The following is a 16,214-nucleotide window of genomic DNA, read 5'->3' as shown; positions in this document are numbered from 1 at the left end:
TCTCCTATCTAGATTTATTGCTAATGATTCTAAATCTTTGACCTGTGGTCATTGATCCACTCTGCACAAGAAATAGGTTTCCTCTATGTACTCGATCAAAACCTCTCATCATTTTGAAAACAGGTCCTTCAATTAGTCCTAATGCCCCTTTTCAAGAGAGAAGGGAGGGGGAGCAATGAGGTAAAAATTCTATTCCCAATTGCAATTCAGGTGTGAGGATGTTCCAACGCAATGCTGGCCAGCCTCTCACTTTCCACCCTCCATAACCCTAAGGTCATCCAAAACTCTACAACCTGTATGCTCATCCCATTCGCCCATCATCCCTGTGCTTGCTGATCTACATTGGATCCCAGTGAAGCAACACCTCCATTTCAAAATTCTCATTCTTGTTTTCAAATCCCTTTCTCTCCTCCTCCAGCCTTGCAACTCTCTGAGAGATCGATGCTCCCCCGATTCCAATTTTCATCTCTCCACCAGTCGTGGTCATGTTCTCAGCTTCCTCAGCCTTTAGCTCTGGAATTCCCTCCCTAAACCACTCAGTCCTGTTATGTTTATTCCCTCCTTTAAGATGCCCGTTAAAAACTATCTCTTTGGCGAAGCTTTTGGTCAACTGACCTAATCTCCCCTGTGACTCGGTGTCAAAGTTTATTTGATAACGCTCCTGCGAAGCACCTTGGGATGTTTTACTCCATTAAAGGCACTAGATAAATGCAAGTAGTTGTTGTTGTATCAGTTGAAGACATTCTAGGTTTACTTACTAATGAAGGGTGGGGAAGATCATTCCTTTTTTTTTGCAATGTTTACCTTTTCCATTTGGAAATCTGAAATACAATTACTGAGACCTGAAATAGCCCATCACTAATTGGTTCTTATGAATTTAGAAAGGGGGCAGTTTGTTTAATTTTATTGTTGTGATTCCACAGAGGACATCGATTTAAGATGCCACCATACAGCTTTGGGCTACGAGGCTTTTTATTTTGGTTGTGGAGACTTTTCAGAAACGAAAACCCGAGCAGGACGCAGAACAGCTTTGAGAAAGGAAATGGGATAAATATTCCAAAGAAAATTATCGTGGTAGGGACGAGGAACTGGACTGTGGACATTTCTTTCACAGAGCCAGCACAGACTTGATGGGCCGAATGGCCCTGTACTGTAAAATTCCTTTGATTTTTAAATGGATTGGAGCCAAAATGTTCCCTAGGCAAGTTCACCTGCAAAGAAGTGATAAAATAAATAATTCTACTTTCATTTCCATGTTGCCTTATCGCAGCCAAGCAGGTAGTATGTGCTCTACAGAGCACCTCCAATTTCCAGCTCTTATGGGGAATGAAAAGTTTTTCACAGGAAGGCAATTCACAAAAAATATGTTGGAAATGATAACACATGGAGCCAAAAACTCCCTCAGCTTAATAAGACTAATAGGCAGTCAGTAGCCTGGTCATAATGTTACTGGACTAGTAATCCAGAGGTCTGGACGAATGCTCTACAGACATGAGTTCAAATCCCACCATGGGACAGTTAAATTAAATTGGCTAATAAATCTGGAATGAAATGCTAGCCTCATTAATATTGGTCGTGGAGCTCGTAGTTTGTCATAAAAAGCCATTTGCTTCAGGAAAAGGAAATCTGCCGTCACCAATCGGTCTGACCTACATGTGACTCCGGCTCCACCTTCTGAAATGGCCCAGCAAGCCATTCAGCCTCAAGAGGAAAGGGCTGGTGGCCTTCCCACCAAATGGCCGACTCCTGCTCCTCATTTGTATGTTCGTATTCTCACATCCCAAGTATGAGTATAAAAAAGCAGTTCAGTCATGGGGTGAATGAAGTGCAGAGTGGAGTGTGGTTAAACGTAAGCTAATCTGCGCCAGGAACTCTCCAGAGACAGCAGTGAGATGAATGCCGACGTAATCCAACCGTTTTTTGAATGGTATTGGCTGAGAATGCCCTATGTCAATGTTATATTGGCCGTTGCTTTGCACTTAGAAATCTGAAACTTGAGAGCCCATTCAGACTTTTAGAGACCCTGGCTTTGCTTATTGGAGTTAAACCGGTACCAGGGTCCTAATTGCACCAGAGGGCCCCAGCTCTTGTGTCCTCTGACCAGCTCTTAAAACAGTGGTTAAAATGACAGGTAGGAGCATGTTGAGAAGCGGGGACACTATTGATTCACTGATATGTTTAAAAAAGAAGGAATTTGCCTTTATTTAGCTCCTTTCACAACATCGGGACATCTCAAAGTGCCCTACACCCAAAGTACTTTTTGAAGTGTTTTAATGTAAGAAATATAGCAGTCAGTTTGTGCACAGCAAGCTCCCACAAACAGCAGGGGGACAAATAACCTGTAAAATTGATGCTGGTCGGGTGGGGGGGGAGGGGTGTGTGTGTGGAGGGGGGGGTGTTGGGGGGGGGGACTCCATTCTCTTTTTCATTAGTGCCATGGGTCTTTCCTATACATGCAAGAAAGCAGACAAGGCCTCCATCTAGCATCTCCTCTGAAAGTTGGCACCTCTGACTGTGCAGCACTTCCTCAGTGCTGCACTGGGCTGTCAGCCTTGATTCCGTGCCCAGCGGCAGGATTTTTGCCCCTACACAAGGGGCAAGTAGTGAGGCGAGCAGGAGCATTTGTGCCATTTTGCCAGCACCATCCCAACACTGAGCCATTTTCCCAGAGGCAGAATTGGGGAAAAGCAGTTAACCAATTATGTGGAATAAGTGGCCTATTAAAGCCTATTGTCAGAGGCTGGCTGGAGTTTTCCAGTTGGCCTGCAAGGACCCCCAAAGAGTCAGGAGCTAGGCATCTGCCTGGATGCAGCCTTCCAGTAGCAGATCAGGGTTGTCCATCCCCAACAATGGACCCGCTGATGACTCCAATAAGCAAAGCCAGGGTCTCTAAAAGTCTGAATGGGCTCTCAAGTTTCAGATTTTTTAATATGAAAGTTTTAAAATGTGCAGGAAGGGTGTTTCATGATGGTGGTGCCCCCTCTCTCTCTCTCTCTTACCGAACTGCAGGTTGCTGCTCTTTCTGAGGGCTTCCTATCGGCCCTACCAGCTTCGAGAGGCTCCCCTCCCCACCCCTACTGCCCATAATTGGATAGTGAGCCTGTCTTCTGGCTACTAATTGGCCAATTCGAGAAAAATCACTGGCAGGTGACTGTTTTCCCCACACAGCAAGGTCATGGCCCACATTTGACCTCAATGCTGGGGGTTCCAACCCAAACCCTGGGGGTGCCAACCCCCCTCCCACAAGTCTCTGAAGTGGGGCTTGAACCCACAACTGTCTGCCCCAAAGCAATTGTGCCACTGAACCATGACTGGCAGGCTGAAGCCACAAGCAGGTCACTCTCTCAGATGACCTAGATAGGCCAGCATGAAGCCTGACTGATCTTAACTTCCAGACCTCTTTTCAATCGCAATTCCTGATGTGTTTGGGCGACATCAAATTGACCATACAACATACACCTCAGCCCTTGACTTCAAAGGTAAAAAAAATAGATGGGGTATATAATGTGCAGCTAATTCAATAGTGACAATTTTTCAACATCACCCAGAGTGGTGCGGGCTTTCTGACAACAGTGTTGGCCTTGGGGCATAAGCTCATGTCTGTGAATTGGATACAGCTATTAATGCAGAACCAAAGTATCTTACAACACACTATTCTACGATGATGTTGCCACTTTAAGGATGCATCAACACTATTCAAGTATCATTCTCAATGTGCTTATAAGTTGGAAGTTAAGAAAATGTTTTTGCAGCATGAGGAATTCATCTCATCACCAAGACACAAATTCACCTAAGAATTTTGGAAGTCTAGCCAAATGAATCTCAATCAACTGCTGTGATGGGGACATTGCCTTAACTACCTAATGTTCTGATTTTAAATGTGTCAACTGCATATGTACTGAAGCATGAAGACCTGACAGGGTATAATGAAGCACTTTACAGCTTTAGGTGCTGATGAATCTGCTCAGTCAGGGAGTTTCAACAGCTGGGTTTTCCCTCTTTGTATTTGAGCATTACTCTAAATGCGATACAATTAGGTGAATTGGGAACCTGATGAGCAATGAAACCTTTTGGTGTCTTGCTGAGAGAATGGCACCACCTTTCAAGAGAATCAGGCATTGGCGCACAGCCTTTTTGTTGACACCATGAAGCGCCGTCAGTCCAAACAACAATGGCAGAGTTAATGTGGCAGCCGGATTGCTCAATGGCCCTGCTTATTTTAGGGAATGGATGAAAGCATAGAAATATTAGAGCTGAAAAGTGGAGTTAAATCAGCGAAAGCTAGGCCCCAGAGTAGACACACATTTCATTTCCTTTCATCCACCATTTGTCATACGCACAGTATTGCTGTTTTAATTCAGTGCTGCTGGCTCCCAATATCCCTGTATCACTTACGCAAAAGTTATGGATTACTCTGAACTTTCTTCAGTGTGCCGACTGGGGAGGACAAAGTTACCCTGTCAGTTTTTGCCAAGAAATGTTGCATTGTGGTCACTAATCTTCTCTAACAAATCAACTGATTATTTTTAATGCAGTGACAGTAAAACAGGGACCACAACCATCAATGAGATGTCTTATATTTTAAAAAGAGAAAGACTTGCATTTATGTACTATTTTTTCAGGCTAACAGGAGGTTCCAAAGCCACTTTTCATACTTTTTGAAATGTAGTCACAGTTGTAATGTAGGAAAGGTGACAGCCAATTTGTGCACAACAAGCTCCCACAAACAGCAATGAGATAATACCCAGATAATTTGATTTAGTGAAGTTGGGATTGAGGGATAAATATTGGCCCGGACACCAGAGATAACTCCCCTGCTGTTCTTCGAAATAGCATCATGGGATCTTTTATGTACACCTATGAGGGCGAACAGAGCTTCAGCTTAACATCTCATCCTCAAGACAGCACCTCCAACAGTGCAGCACTCCTTCAGTACTGCATTGGTATGGCAGCCTACACTTGCGTGCTCAAGTGGACTTGAACCCACAAGCTCTGACTGAGAGGCAAGAGTGCTATCCATTAAACCATTTGCTGACACAGAATTTTTAACTGATTCAGTTGAAAAGCTATATTACATCAAGTTATAATCCAACTTAGTAACTGCAATAAAACAAGAAAATGCAGGTCTGGCAGCATTTGTGGAGGAAGGAACAGAATTAACAGTTAGGATTTTACCACAGGCTTCGGGCCTCTAATGTCAGCACAAAATGGCGGTCCTGAGACAGCACTAGCCAGTAGTGGGTCCAGAGGAATTTCTGTTACATTCCTCTTAACCTCTTACAATTAGACTGGTTACAATTCAATATCCATTCACATACTCTTGATCACACATCTGTGCCATCAATAAAACTGCCTATTTCCACATCAGTAACGTCTAATAAACCAACCCCTGCTTTGCTTCATATGCTATTGAAACTCTCTTCCATGGCTTTGTTAACTCTACACTGGCCAATTCCAACTCATTTCTGGCTGGCCTCCCACATTCCATAAACTTGAGGTCATCCAAACTTTTTGCTGCCTATGCCCTAACTCATGGCAAGTCGCGTTCACCTATTCACCCCTGTGCCCACTAACTTACATTGGTTCCCAGTTAGGCAACACCTTGATTTTAAAATTCTCATCCTCGTTTCCAAATCCTTCCATGGGCATCTCCCCGGCTCCCTATCTTTGTAATCTCCTCCAGGCCCAGAACCCTCTGAGACATCTGCACTCCTCTAATTCTGGCCACATGTGCATCTCCAATTTTCATAAGTACACCACTGTTGGCCATGCCTTTGACTGGTATTCTCTCCCTAAAGGTCCTTGCTTCCCTATCTTGCTTTCCACCTTTAAGATGCTCCTTAAAACTTACGTCTTTAACCAGGCTTTTTGTCACCTGTCGCAATATCTCCTTTTGTGACTCAGCATCATGTTTTGTTTGATAATGATCCTGTGAAGAATCTTGGGGCATTTCACTTCATGAAAGGTGATATATAAATACAATCTGATGTTGTGACAGTAGTCCTGTGTACTGTGACCCTTGCATAAATGCAATAAAGACGACAGCACCAGTTCTCCAGCCATCTTCCTTTTAATCTTAACTCCCCACTGGGAACACAAGAGCACTGAATTTACCCTTAAATTTCATAAGCCTCAGCTCTCACTTTATCTTGGTATCTGCAGGCAACTGTGACACCCAAAAGAAAGAGAGAGAGAAAAAAAGTTCAGCTTCGGACCGGTAAGGGAGGAAAGAAACCTAATCGTTATTCACACTTTTCATGAAGCACAGTTCATTTGAGCCTGAACTGCAAAGATGACAAACTCTATAAGGACATCTCCAAAGATAATTTCCCTATAAGTTAGTCCTACTGAGTCAAAGGAAAAGGTTCCTTCATTAACAATCAATGGCCATTCCACCTCAGATGCCCGCTATTTGAAATAGGAATTGCTCCTGGTTTATCAACTGACAGATTTTCATTGTGCGTGTGTGCTGCAGAAAATTAGTGTGAATTATATACCTCACGTTGACATGAATAGGTGTCATTTATTGATAGGATGAACAGTGGATGTATGGGTAGTTACTGATTTCCATTTGTGCCTCCTCCCCCCACCCAAACTTCCTGGTTCCTCCTTCTCTACCTCTAGAAAGCACCTTGGGAAGATTTTAATAATGGTGATGGATAAGTGCAAGCTATTTGCAGAACCATAGACTCATACAGCATAGAAGGAGGCCATGTGACCCTTTGTGCTTGTGCCCTCTCTTTGAAAGAGCCACTCAATTAGTCCAATCCCACCGACCCCATCCCCCACCATCTAAGTCCCACTCTTCCCCTAGAATCCTGTAAATATGTTCTTTCCACGTATTTATCCAATTCCCTTTTGAAATAGTGGGCTTAACTTTTGCTTTGGAGGTGGGGAGCAGGATCCGGGAATGTATCCAGATCCCAAATTTGCCCTTGGGAGGCGGAACATGACTTTTTGGGATTTTGATGGTGTGCCCCCTTAGCCGGCGTGGAGACAGGTTCCCGGTTTAATTAAGGACAACAGGCAGCTCTCGAAGTTGGAGGGCCAATCAGAACCCTTGCAGCTTCAAAGGAACAGAAGGCTGCAGTAAAGGGTAAGTAACTGGGAGGGCACCTCCCTGGTGTTCTGCACCCCCCCCCCCCCCACCTTTCCACCTCCCCACCCCCATCACACCATTTTTAACTGTCGTCAACAAGGCTCCCAATGAGCCTAACCAACTGCCCGCCTCGTGAGACCCATACCCTCTTGCCCTAAAATGGCCGACGCCAGGAACAGGGTCAGGTTGGCACCTGTATTTTCAGGCCCCGTCCACCTCTACATCCAACCTCGGTGGCTCTGCTTCCACTGTTCCTTCAGGTAAAGCATTCCAAATCATAACAGCTCCCTGCATTAAAACAACTGCAAATGATCTTAAATCTGTGTCCTCTGGTCACTGGAAACAATGCCTCCCTATTTACTCTACCAAAACCCTTCATAATTCTGAACACACAGCTTTCTTATTCAACTGGAGCCTCAGTATCAAATGATATCCTCTGGAATGCAGTCGTATTTTTACATGATAAACGCACAAAAAGTCGACTTGAAATAATTGTAGTGCTACCTTAACTTGGCAATGGCAATCAAGTGGAATCGAGTTTTTTCTCTTTTCTCTCTCTTCCTTCGCTTTTCTCCCAAATGTTTCACCCACAAAAGAGGGATACAAAAGAAAGGCCAGATCAAAGGCTCCGTTGGATTTGACTGAAATCTATTCTCTAACTCGCAGGTGAAAGCTGGGAATTATGCCTTCGTTTGGGACGTGGCAGTGTTGGAATACATTGCCCTGAACAGTCCTGACTGCTCTTTATTCACTGTTGGCAACACCCTGGCAGACCGAGGATATGGCATCGCTCTCCAGCATGGCAGCCCGTACAGAGACATCTTTTCCCAAAGGTAGGATCCCACAGATTTAACATAGTTTATCCCGTGTGTCTACTCAGCTCCCCTTCAACATTAAGAGCTTCTGGATCAAGAGCATATCAAACCAAACTGACCCTCCTTTCATCAAGGCAAAATGTTTTTATTAAGCACAAAACATACACTTGTTTTCACTTGTACTAATTTCTAATGTCTATTTTGCCCGAGCAGGTTTGTGCAGTGTTTATGAAATGGCAGATGCACTGATGCAAAAATGTTTAATATCATTATTGTTGCCTTTTTTAACATGTATATTTCTACCATATTTTTCAAATATCCTGATCTTCACTCAATCTTTTTCCTAATGCTGTTTATCAGGTTAGAGTAGAACAGGTTTGAAACAGGCAGAGGAACGGAAGCCTGAACAGAGAGGTTCAAACAGAGGTCACATTATTCGACACCCATTAAAACTCTCTTAAACCTGAATCTTTTACAAATGGAACCCAAAGGCTAAAGGAACCTAAATGTTATTTATTCACAATATGTACCCTTAATTTTTATGAAGCAGAATCAGTGGAGGACTGATGCGTCCTTCTGAAAGTTAAACCTTTCCTTTCCTTTTGAAATCTGCTCCTTCTGACATATATCACATTGCTTGTACTAAGCCCTTTGATGTCATCTCCCCCACAAAAGAAAGGGTTTGCATTTATTTTGTGCCTTCCACAAAGTCAGGAGCCCAAAGTGCTTTACAGCCAATGAAATATTTATTGTAAGGTCAGAAAACATGGCTTCCATTTTGCACACAGCAAGCTCCCACAAACAGCAATGTGATAACGTCCAGATAATCTGTTTTAGTGATGCTGGTTGAGGGATACCGGAGATAACCTACCTTTCTTTGAAATAGTGCCATGGGGTTATTACACCTGCCTGCAGAGCAGACAGGGCCTCATTTTCAACATTTCAGCTGAAACCTGGAAGGTCATGTGAAACATGACTTTAATCGTGACATAGTTTACCATTTAGTGTTCTACTGCACATATATTAAACACCCGCTTGAAGCCAAATAGTTCAGACATTATAATACTACAAAATCTAACCCATGAACTTCAGCAGATTCCACAAAAAGAGATGGTCAATCAAAGCTTATTCAGATGAGCAATCAGCTTCCTGCTCAGCATCGTGGCTGATGATGTTGGAGGTGAAGGATTTATACTGTTGCCATGTCCTCTAAAGGTGGAATTGCTGAGAATCTTCACTCATGTCCAGAATTATCAGCACAGCCTCGGTTACCTTGCAACAATGTCACTTCTGGGACACAGAACCAAAGTTAAGCCAGGTTGACAGGATATGTCTTTTCTTTGATGCTTGTGAGAATCCCACTTGAGGCTGGCACGGGCCATTCTGAACTCCCCTCGAGTATCCAAAACTCCCCGCACAAAATCCCAACAACAATGTTGACAATCGTATTCCGGTAAAACACCAGAATGGCTGGTATGCAGAAAAGGAAACTGGACCTTATATATGTTTCAGAATCATATCTCTCAAGACTGAATTTTTCAAAACCGAAGGACATGGCATGACCTGGACATTTCGGTGTTAATGCGGGATTTTGTTTAAAAGGTCATCAATTCACCTTGGAACTGTCAGCAAGCAGGCCTCTTCCAAGAAATCATCTGACCCTTATGGTACTTGAGGAAGATCTGGTTGTTTGTTTTGAATAATAATCACTTAAATTGATGGAGAAAAAAAACTGAAAAGGAAGGTTGGTAACTCGCTGGACATCACATGGAAAGCGGCCCATCATCGCACAAGAGAATTCCAGGTCAACAGCGTCGAGACCCTGCGGACTTTATCCTTCATTTTATGACCTGCAGAGTAGTGGGGCTGGATAATTCACACACGGCTCCCATCCTGGTTGTAAGATTTGCAATGTTGGAGCATAAGAGAGACAATCATGCGAAGTGTCCGTCATGGCACAATTGATATCGTTCTTACCGCTGTATCAATGGGTTGTAGATTCAATTTCAGCTTCCAAGAATTAAGCACATAATCTGGACTGACGCTCCAGTGGTATGCAGCACTGTTGAAGGTGCTGTCCTTTGGATGAAGTATTAAACTAATATCCCACCTGCCCTCTTGAGGGGACATGAAAGATCCCCATCACGCTGCTTGAAGAGAAGCAGGGGATTCTCAATGGTATCCAGGTCAGCACTTCTCCCTCAGCCAACATATAGGGCAGAATCTTCTGGCTGGTGTGTGGGCGATGAAGTCTGCATCCAGTGCTTAAAATGTTGTGCAAGCGTCCCGATATTTTGTCAGCTCGCGGACATCGCGATATTTCGATCGGCGGGCGTGCTATGCAGCGGGATGTGCGTCCCCCATTGATTAAAGGCCTTGTTAAGGCCATTAACTCTCCAGTCGACCTGGATTTTGAGGGGCCTGTGCGAACTTCGGCTCGGCGCATGGGCCCAATGGTGATTTTTTTTTTACAAACCTCATCCAGCGGCGGGATGAGGTTTGATATCAGGTTTAAAAACTTTTAATAAAGTGTTTGTGTTCTTCCCTAATGCGTCCCATCTCGTGTGACATTTTTCACATGAGGGGGGACATGTTAATGATTTTTAAAATTTTTCTATTTTGAGAGTTTCACAGAGTTTCAGCAATCTCCCTGAGGCAGCGCTTAGCCTCAGGGAGATGTGCGCACTCCCACAGTTGGGGAATTTCTCCCCCCCCCCCCCCCCGCCACAGGAAGCTCATAGCGCTTCCCGTCGGGCGACACGCTGGGCAGGCCTTAATTGGCCCCGCCCACTTAAAATGGCGGCAGGGCCCGTTTCGGCGGCGGTGGTGGCGATTGGCTGCCCGCCCACAGTCAAGTCAGTCGGGCCCGTCATGGGGAAAGTTCTGCCCATAGAAACAGATTATCTGGCCATTTATCTCAGGTTCTTTGTGGGAGCTTGCTGTGTGTAAATAGCCTGCTGTGCTTTTCCTGCGTTACAAAACTGGTGGACCTACAAACGCTGCATTGGTGGTGAAGCATTTTGGGATGTTCTGAAGTTGTAAAAGTTCTTCTTCCTTCATGATGACTCTAATGCTGATGCCGAGTGCCAGAGGGTTGTGTCATATCGCTGGAGAAACACAGAAACGCTTCCAACTAAAATAAGGTTGCTTCAAAATGCTGCAACAGGTCATTTCCCCTGAGTTTAAATGACAAAGTGGCACATCAGTACATCCAGAGAGCAATAACGGCTTAAAACAAAAGAGATAAATCCAGAAAATGTCCCACAGTGTGGGGAGAAAAGGTCCCAACTATTGCTATCCTTTACAGGATGATGGTAAAAGTTTAAAGGAAATTGGAGCCACTCTATCTTCTCAAAAAAAAACATGCAGGACCTATAATAGCAACATCCTTGCTGCACTTAAAACAGATTACACGATTTCATTAAACATACCTGCGGGGTATTTTTGAGAAACTGCAGTGTTTATATTCAGTTAGAGGGGGATACATCAGTATCCATGTGCAGTAGACTTGATAATTGTTCTTCAGGATGAGTCGAGTTCAATCAGTAAATAACTGCTCGAGGATAAAATGAATCTGTGTGTCATAGTATTTGGTTCTTGCTGACTATCACAGTTCAGAAAAGGTAATTCATCTCCCTTTCTCGGCATTGCGTTTTTCCCCTGTAATCAATTCTATACGGAACTGAGAATTGAGCCAAACTGGCTTCATCTGCTTGATAGATACTGAATCTTTATGAGGTGAATGTTCATCTTTAGTGCTCCTGATACAGATCTTTCATCAGATGAGTGCAAATTCCATTTATCTTGAATGCAGGCACAGAAAGCTCCATGTTTGATGAGAACAGCCTTTGGAATCTTTTGCTTGATGCAATGTTTGAATCATCCGTTTAGTATGAATGGTTTTCATTAGAGATTGTTTAATGTTTTTGCAATTTGCCAGAGCGGCATTAAACTGTTTGGTTTGGTCATGTGGGTCAGGGGTATCCAATGTGTGAGCCCCCCACTCACCCTGACCCCTGGCAATCTGGCCCTCAAAAACCAAGTAACCTGTTTCTTTCATTCCTGGGATGTGAGTGTTATTACCAAATTCAGCATATTGCCTATCCCTAGTTGCCCTTGAGAAGTTGGTGGTGAATCTTTTTTTTAAACATTCTTAAATGTGAGGAAGGTAGAGCCACAATGCTTAAGGTGTTCCAGGATTTTCACTCAGCGACAATGAAGAAATGGTAATATATTTCCAAATTTTGCTGGTTGGGAGTGAAACCTGCAGATTTTGGTATTCCAATGTACCTGTCGCCCTTGTCCTTCTAGATCAGGTTTGTTCAACCTTTTCGGTTGGGGGGGACACATTTCGATTTTTCTCAAACTCAGTGGGGGCCAATGCACAATTTTCAGAAAGATAAGGTTTGGCAACAACATGAAACATAAATTTCAAAAAAGAATGCAGACGTAGGAAAAGAAACAACTTGCTGAGCAAACAAAAAAGCCACAACAATAAGTTGATTATTTATTACTCATTATTTTTTAAATTAAGATGACCATTTGAGTGTGAAAAGATGAGAGTATCCAGCTCACACTTACTCACCCTCACCACTGAGAGTGGGTGAGAGTGTCTTCTGGTGTGTGGGGTGAAGGTGAATGAGAACCCTGAGACTGGAAGAGAGCCAGACTCCCTCCCTCTCAATCCCCTCAACTCTCTGTCACACACACACTCTTCCCCTGTCCCTGTCTCTCAGAGAAACACACTCACCCTCTGTCTCACACACACACACACGTGCACACTTACCCCTCTGTCTCTCTCATAAATACACACGGACACACCTCTCTCTCTCACACACACACTCACCCTCTTTCTCTGTATATACACACACACACAAACCCTGTCTCCCTCTCTCACACAAATACACGCAAACATTCCCCCTCTCTCTTTCACACATATACCCACCCTGTCTCTCTCTCTCTCAGACACACATACACACTCACCCTCTCTCTCTCTCTCTCTCAATCACACATACACACAAAACACACATTCACTCTCTCCTCTCTCTTGCTCTCTGTCAGACACACACACACTCAGTTGCTCTCTCTCTGTCAGACACACACGCTCACTCTCTCTGTCTCAGCCAACCACATACCCACCCTCACCTACTCACCCACCCACCCTCACTCACCCACCCACCATCACCCGCCCTCACTCACTCACCCGCCTCACTCACCCGCCCTCACACACCTACCTACCCTCACTCACCAAATTGTCTGTGGGGGTGGGGGGAGATGTGATGAGAGCGGAAGAGTGGCCTGGAGTACTGCTTAAAGCGTAGCAGCACCAGAATGCGTGTGTCCATCAAGGGGAGCACTGAGAACTGGTTGGACTTGGGGGGAACCAGAGAAATGTGGCCAGAGCCAGAAGAACGCGGGGAGAACTGGGGGAATGCTGGAGGAACCAGGAGAATACAGCCGGAGCTGGGCCAAAGCACTGGAAGTCAAGGGGAAAGCGTGGTGAGCAAAGGCCAAGCACGTGTTCCAGCATTGCCAGTGTTTGATGTTCCTTCAATCATAGCCTGGGTTCTGTTCCATGTTTGCTGCTGATAGGTTCAATAGTGAGCCTATCAGCAGCAAATGGGGAGGAGGTGGAGAAACAGGCTGTGATTTGAGGAGCAGTGCCCTGGAGAAGTTTTCAAACTCACTGATGCCCCTGTTCTACTGGCATTTTCAACAAACGCTCTACGGGCAACATAGAGGTGTGGCCCATGGAGCGCGGGTTGGACAAGCCAGTTCTAGATGGTGGAGGTAATGGGTTTGGAAGGTCCTATTTGCTCTTATTCCTAATTTTCCTGTTTACTCTGTTTCCATTTCTTGGATTTGGAGTTTGCACCAAGACTGTTGGACAAAACCTAAATCAAGATCTGCTGGGGGGGGGGGCAGCAACTGGAGATACATAATGGGAACATGAATTAAAATTTTATCCCTGGCCTCTATGACTCCAGGCCACATCCCTGTAATGCCCGTGATGACACAAGACTTGGACATGCCTGATGTAGGTGGATCTTAAGGGCAGAATGGAGAAATTCTGCAGCACCATTAGGGCAGAGCATCACCACATCACTTTGCACAGTCATTAACCCTACCCTAAATCCAAGGGACGGGGTCAGTGTGGGATGTGTTAGCCTTTAGTCCAAGAGCCAGAGGCCCAAATCAGAAATGAGATATATTTATTCCCCCTCTACCACCACCGGAGTCACTATGTTTCTTCAAGAAGTAAAGAGGGCAGGCAGAAGAGATAATTAACCTCCTGGCAATGATCACCTTTGGATTTTCATGCCCCATTTTGGTCCAACTGCTGAACCTGTGCCTGCTTTCAGCAGATGTGGATCTTTCTGGGTCCAGCACAAATGCTTCAGTTGAATGTTCCAGGTTGGAAGTATAAAAATTGCCATAGTAACACAGTGGAGCTTTGGGCAAAAGTGCCCACTTCCCTCTGAAGCACTTTTTATTTTCACCTTGAACCAGAAATTTATGAACCCATCCTAACTGGAATTCAACATCGTTCAGGACAAAGTAGTCCACTTGATTGGCACCCCATCCACTAATTTAAGCATTCACTCCCTCCACCACGGACACACAGTGGCAGCAGTGTGTGCACCGTTTACAAGATGCACTGCAGCAACTCACCAAGGCTCCTTCGGCAGCACCTTCCAAACCCGCAACCCCTACCACCTAGAAGGACAAGGGCAGCAGACTCATGGGGACACCGCCACCTGCAAGTTTCCCTCCAAGCCACTCACCATCCTGATTTGGAACTGTATCTCTGATCCTTCACTGTCGCAGGGTCAAAGAAGTGAGGCTCCCTTCCTAACAGCACTGTGGATATACATACATTACGTGGACTGCAGCGTTAAAGAAGATGGCTCACCACCACCTTGTCCAGGGTAATTAGGGATAAGTAATAAATGTTGACTTTGCCAGTAATTCCCACACCTCAAGAACAAATTCAAAAAATGCCCCCATCCTACTCCCCATTTTATGCAATTTCAGGGCATGGGTGCGGTAAATGAACTGTAACTGGCCATTTTTTTCCCCCCATTTGGCATAATTCTTACTCACAGGGATAAGAATAGCTATGTCTTTGCAATAAAAAAAAGTCCGTGATTTTTGCCAGCCATTTTAGCTTTAAAAACCTGCTAGAAATCGAATATCCAGGACCCGAGGGAGTTGAACTCCCTGCCTGTCAGACCACATCAGAGACTGAGGAGAAATCAAACTGGGCTGTTCTTCCAATGTTTCTCCAACACCTATTTGGCTCTAACTAAGTCTACTCTAAGAGTTTGGTGGACTGTGTGTAAGGCAGCTGCTGCTGTGAGATGGATTATCAGCTCCTTTTTTTTCCCCCATCAATTCTGGTTGGATACACAGCAGGTCATCAATGGAATGAGCGTCTTTTGATATGAAAGCTCCTCCTGCTGTGAATCCAAATCATCTCTGGCAGCATGGCTGAATCTGAAAGATGCTTCAGTCTCCATGGTGGTTATTTTTATTTCACCAATTAGCACTCTCAGCACAGAGTTTTGTGTGACAGTGAACACAAAACCCTTGAGGTCAGCACAGCCTGTGTGACTTTCCATTTCTAAGTTTTATGTCCCTATCTCAAACGTAGAGAGTCTCATGTTTTGAATCTTTATGGATCGTCCCATTCCCAGCGGGATCCAAAATAGCATGCCAGAGGCAAAAGCAGAAGGACACAAGTCGTTTGAATTGAAGTGAACTTGCATTTATATGTGTCCACTCACAGCCTCACAGTACATCCCAAATTGCTTTATTGCCAATGAAGTACTTCTTGAAGTGTAGTCACTGCTGTAATTTCGGAAAACATGGCAACCAATTTGGACAAAGCAAGATCCCGCAAACAGTGGGATTTGATAAAGGGTAAGATCATTTGTTTCAGTGACCTTGGTTAAGGGATAAATGTTGGCCAGAGCCAGGGGCAGATCTGTAATGGAACACACTGTGCCATGGCACCGGGTCCCCAAACAACAGGGGGCAGGGCCCAAAATGATGAGGGAGTGCTGAACTGTTGGAAGTGCCATCTTTAGCTGAGACATTAAAGCATCTGCTCAGCTGTATGCAAACAAAATCTCCTGGTCGTTTCCCCCCCCACCCCTTCTCTCAAGACACTAAACAAACCATTATGCAATTTGCAAACTTAATGTGGCCGGTGCGAAGAGGTGGTAGAGGAAGAGTGTTGTGGGGGGGGAGGAGGATCGTACCTTTCCTTTCTCTCAAAATTAAGCACTCAAATAGCA

General features: G+C 44.6%; 1 protein-coding gene across 1 annotated transcript in view; it reads left to right on the top strand.

The window, feature by feature from the left end:
• The window catches only part of grid2 (glutamate receptor, ionotropic, delta 2), a 995,712-nt gene that overhangs the window by 914,337 nt on the left and 65,161 nt on the right, over positions 1-16,214 (top strand). The window contains exon 14 of the mRNA XM_041192382.1: positions 7,766-7,932. Coding sequence (XP_041048316.1) covers positions 7,766-7,932 — 167 coding nt within the window. The remainder of the gene's footprint in view (positions 1-7,765; positions 7,933-16,214) is intronic.

The sequence above is a fragment of the Carcharodon carcharias genome, chromosome 1 (assembly GCF_017639515.1).
Source record: "Carcharodon carcharias isolate sCarCar2 chromosome 1, sCarCar2.pri, whole genome shotgun sequence".
Lineage (NCBI taxonomy): Eukaryota > Metazoa > Chordata > Chondrichthyes > Lamniformes > Lamnidae > Carcharodon > Carcharodon carcharias.
Note: the sequence above shows the minus strand (reverse complement) of the source record. Positions and strands in the feature narration are given on the sequence as shown.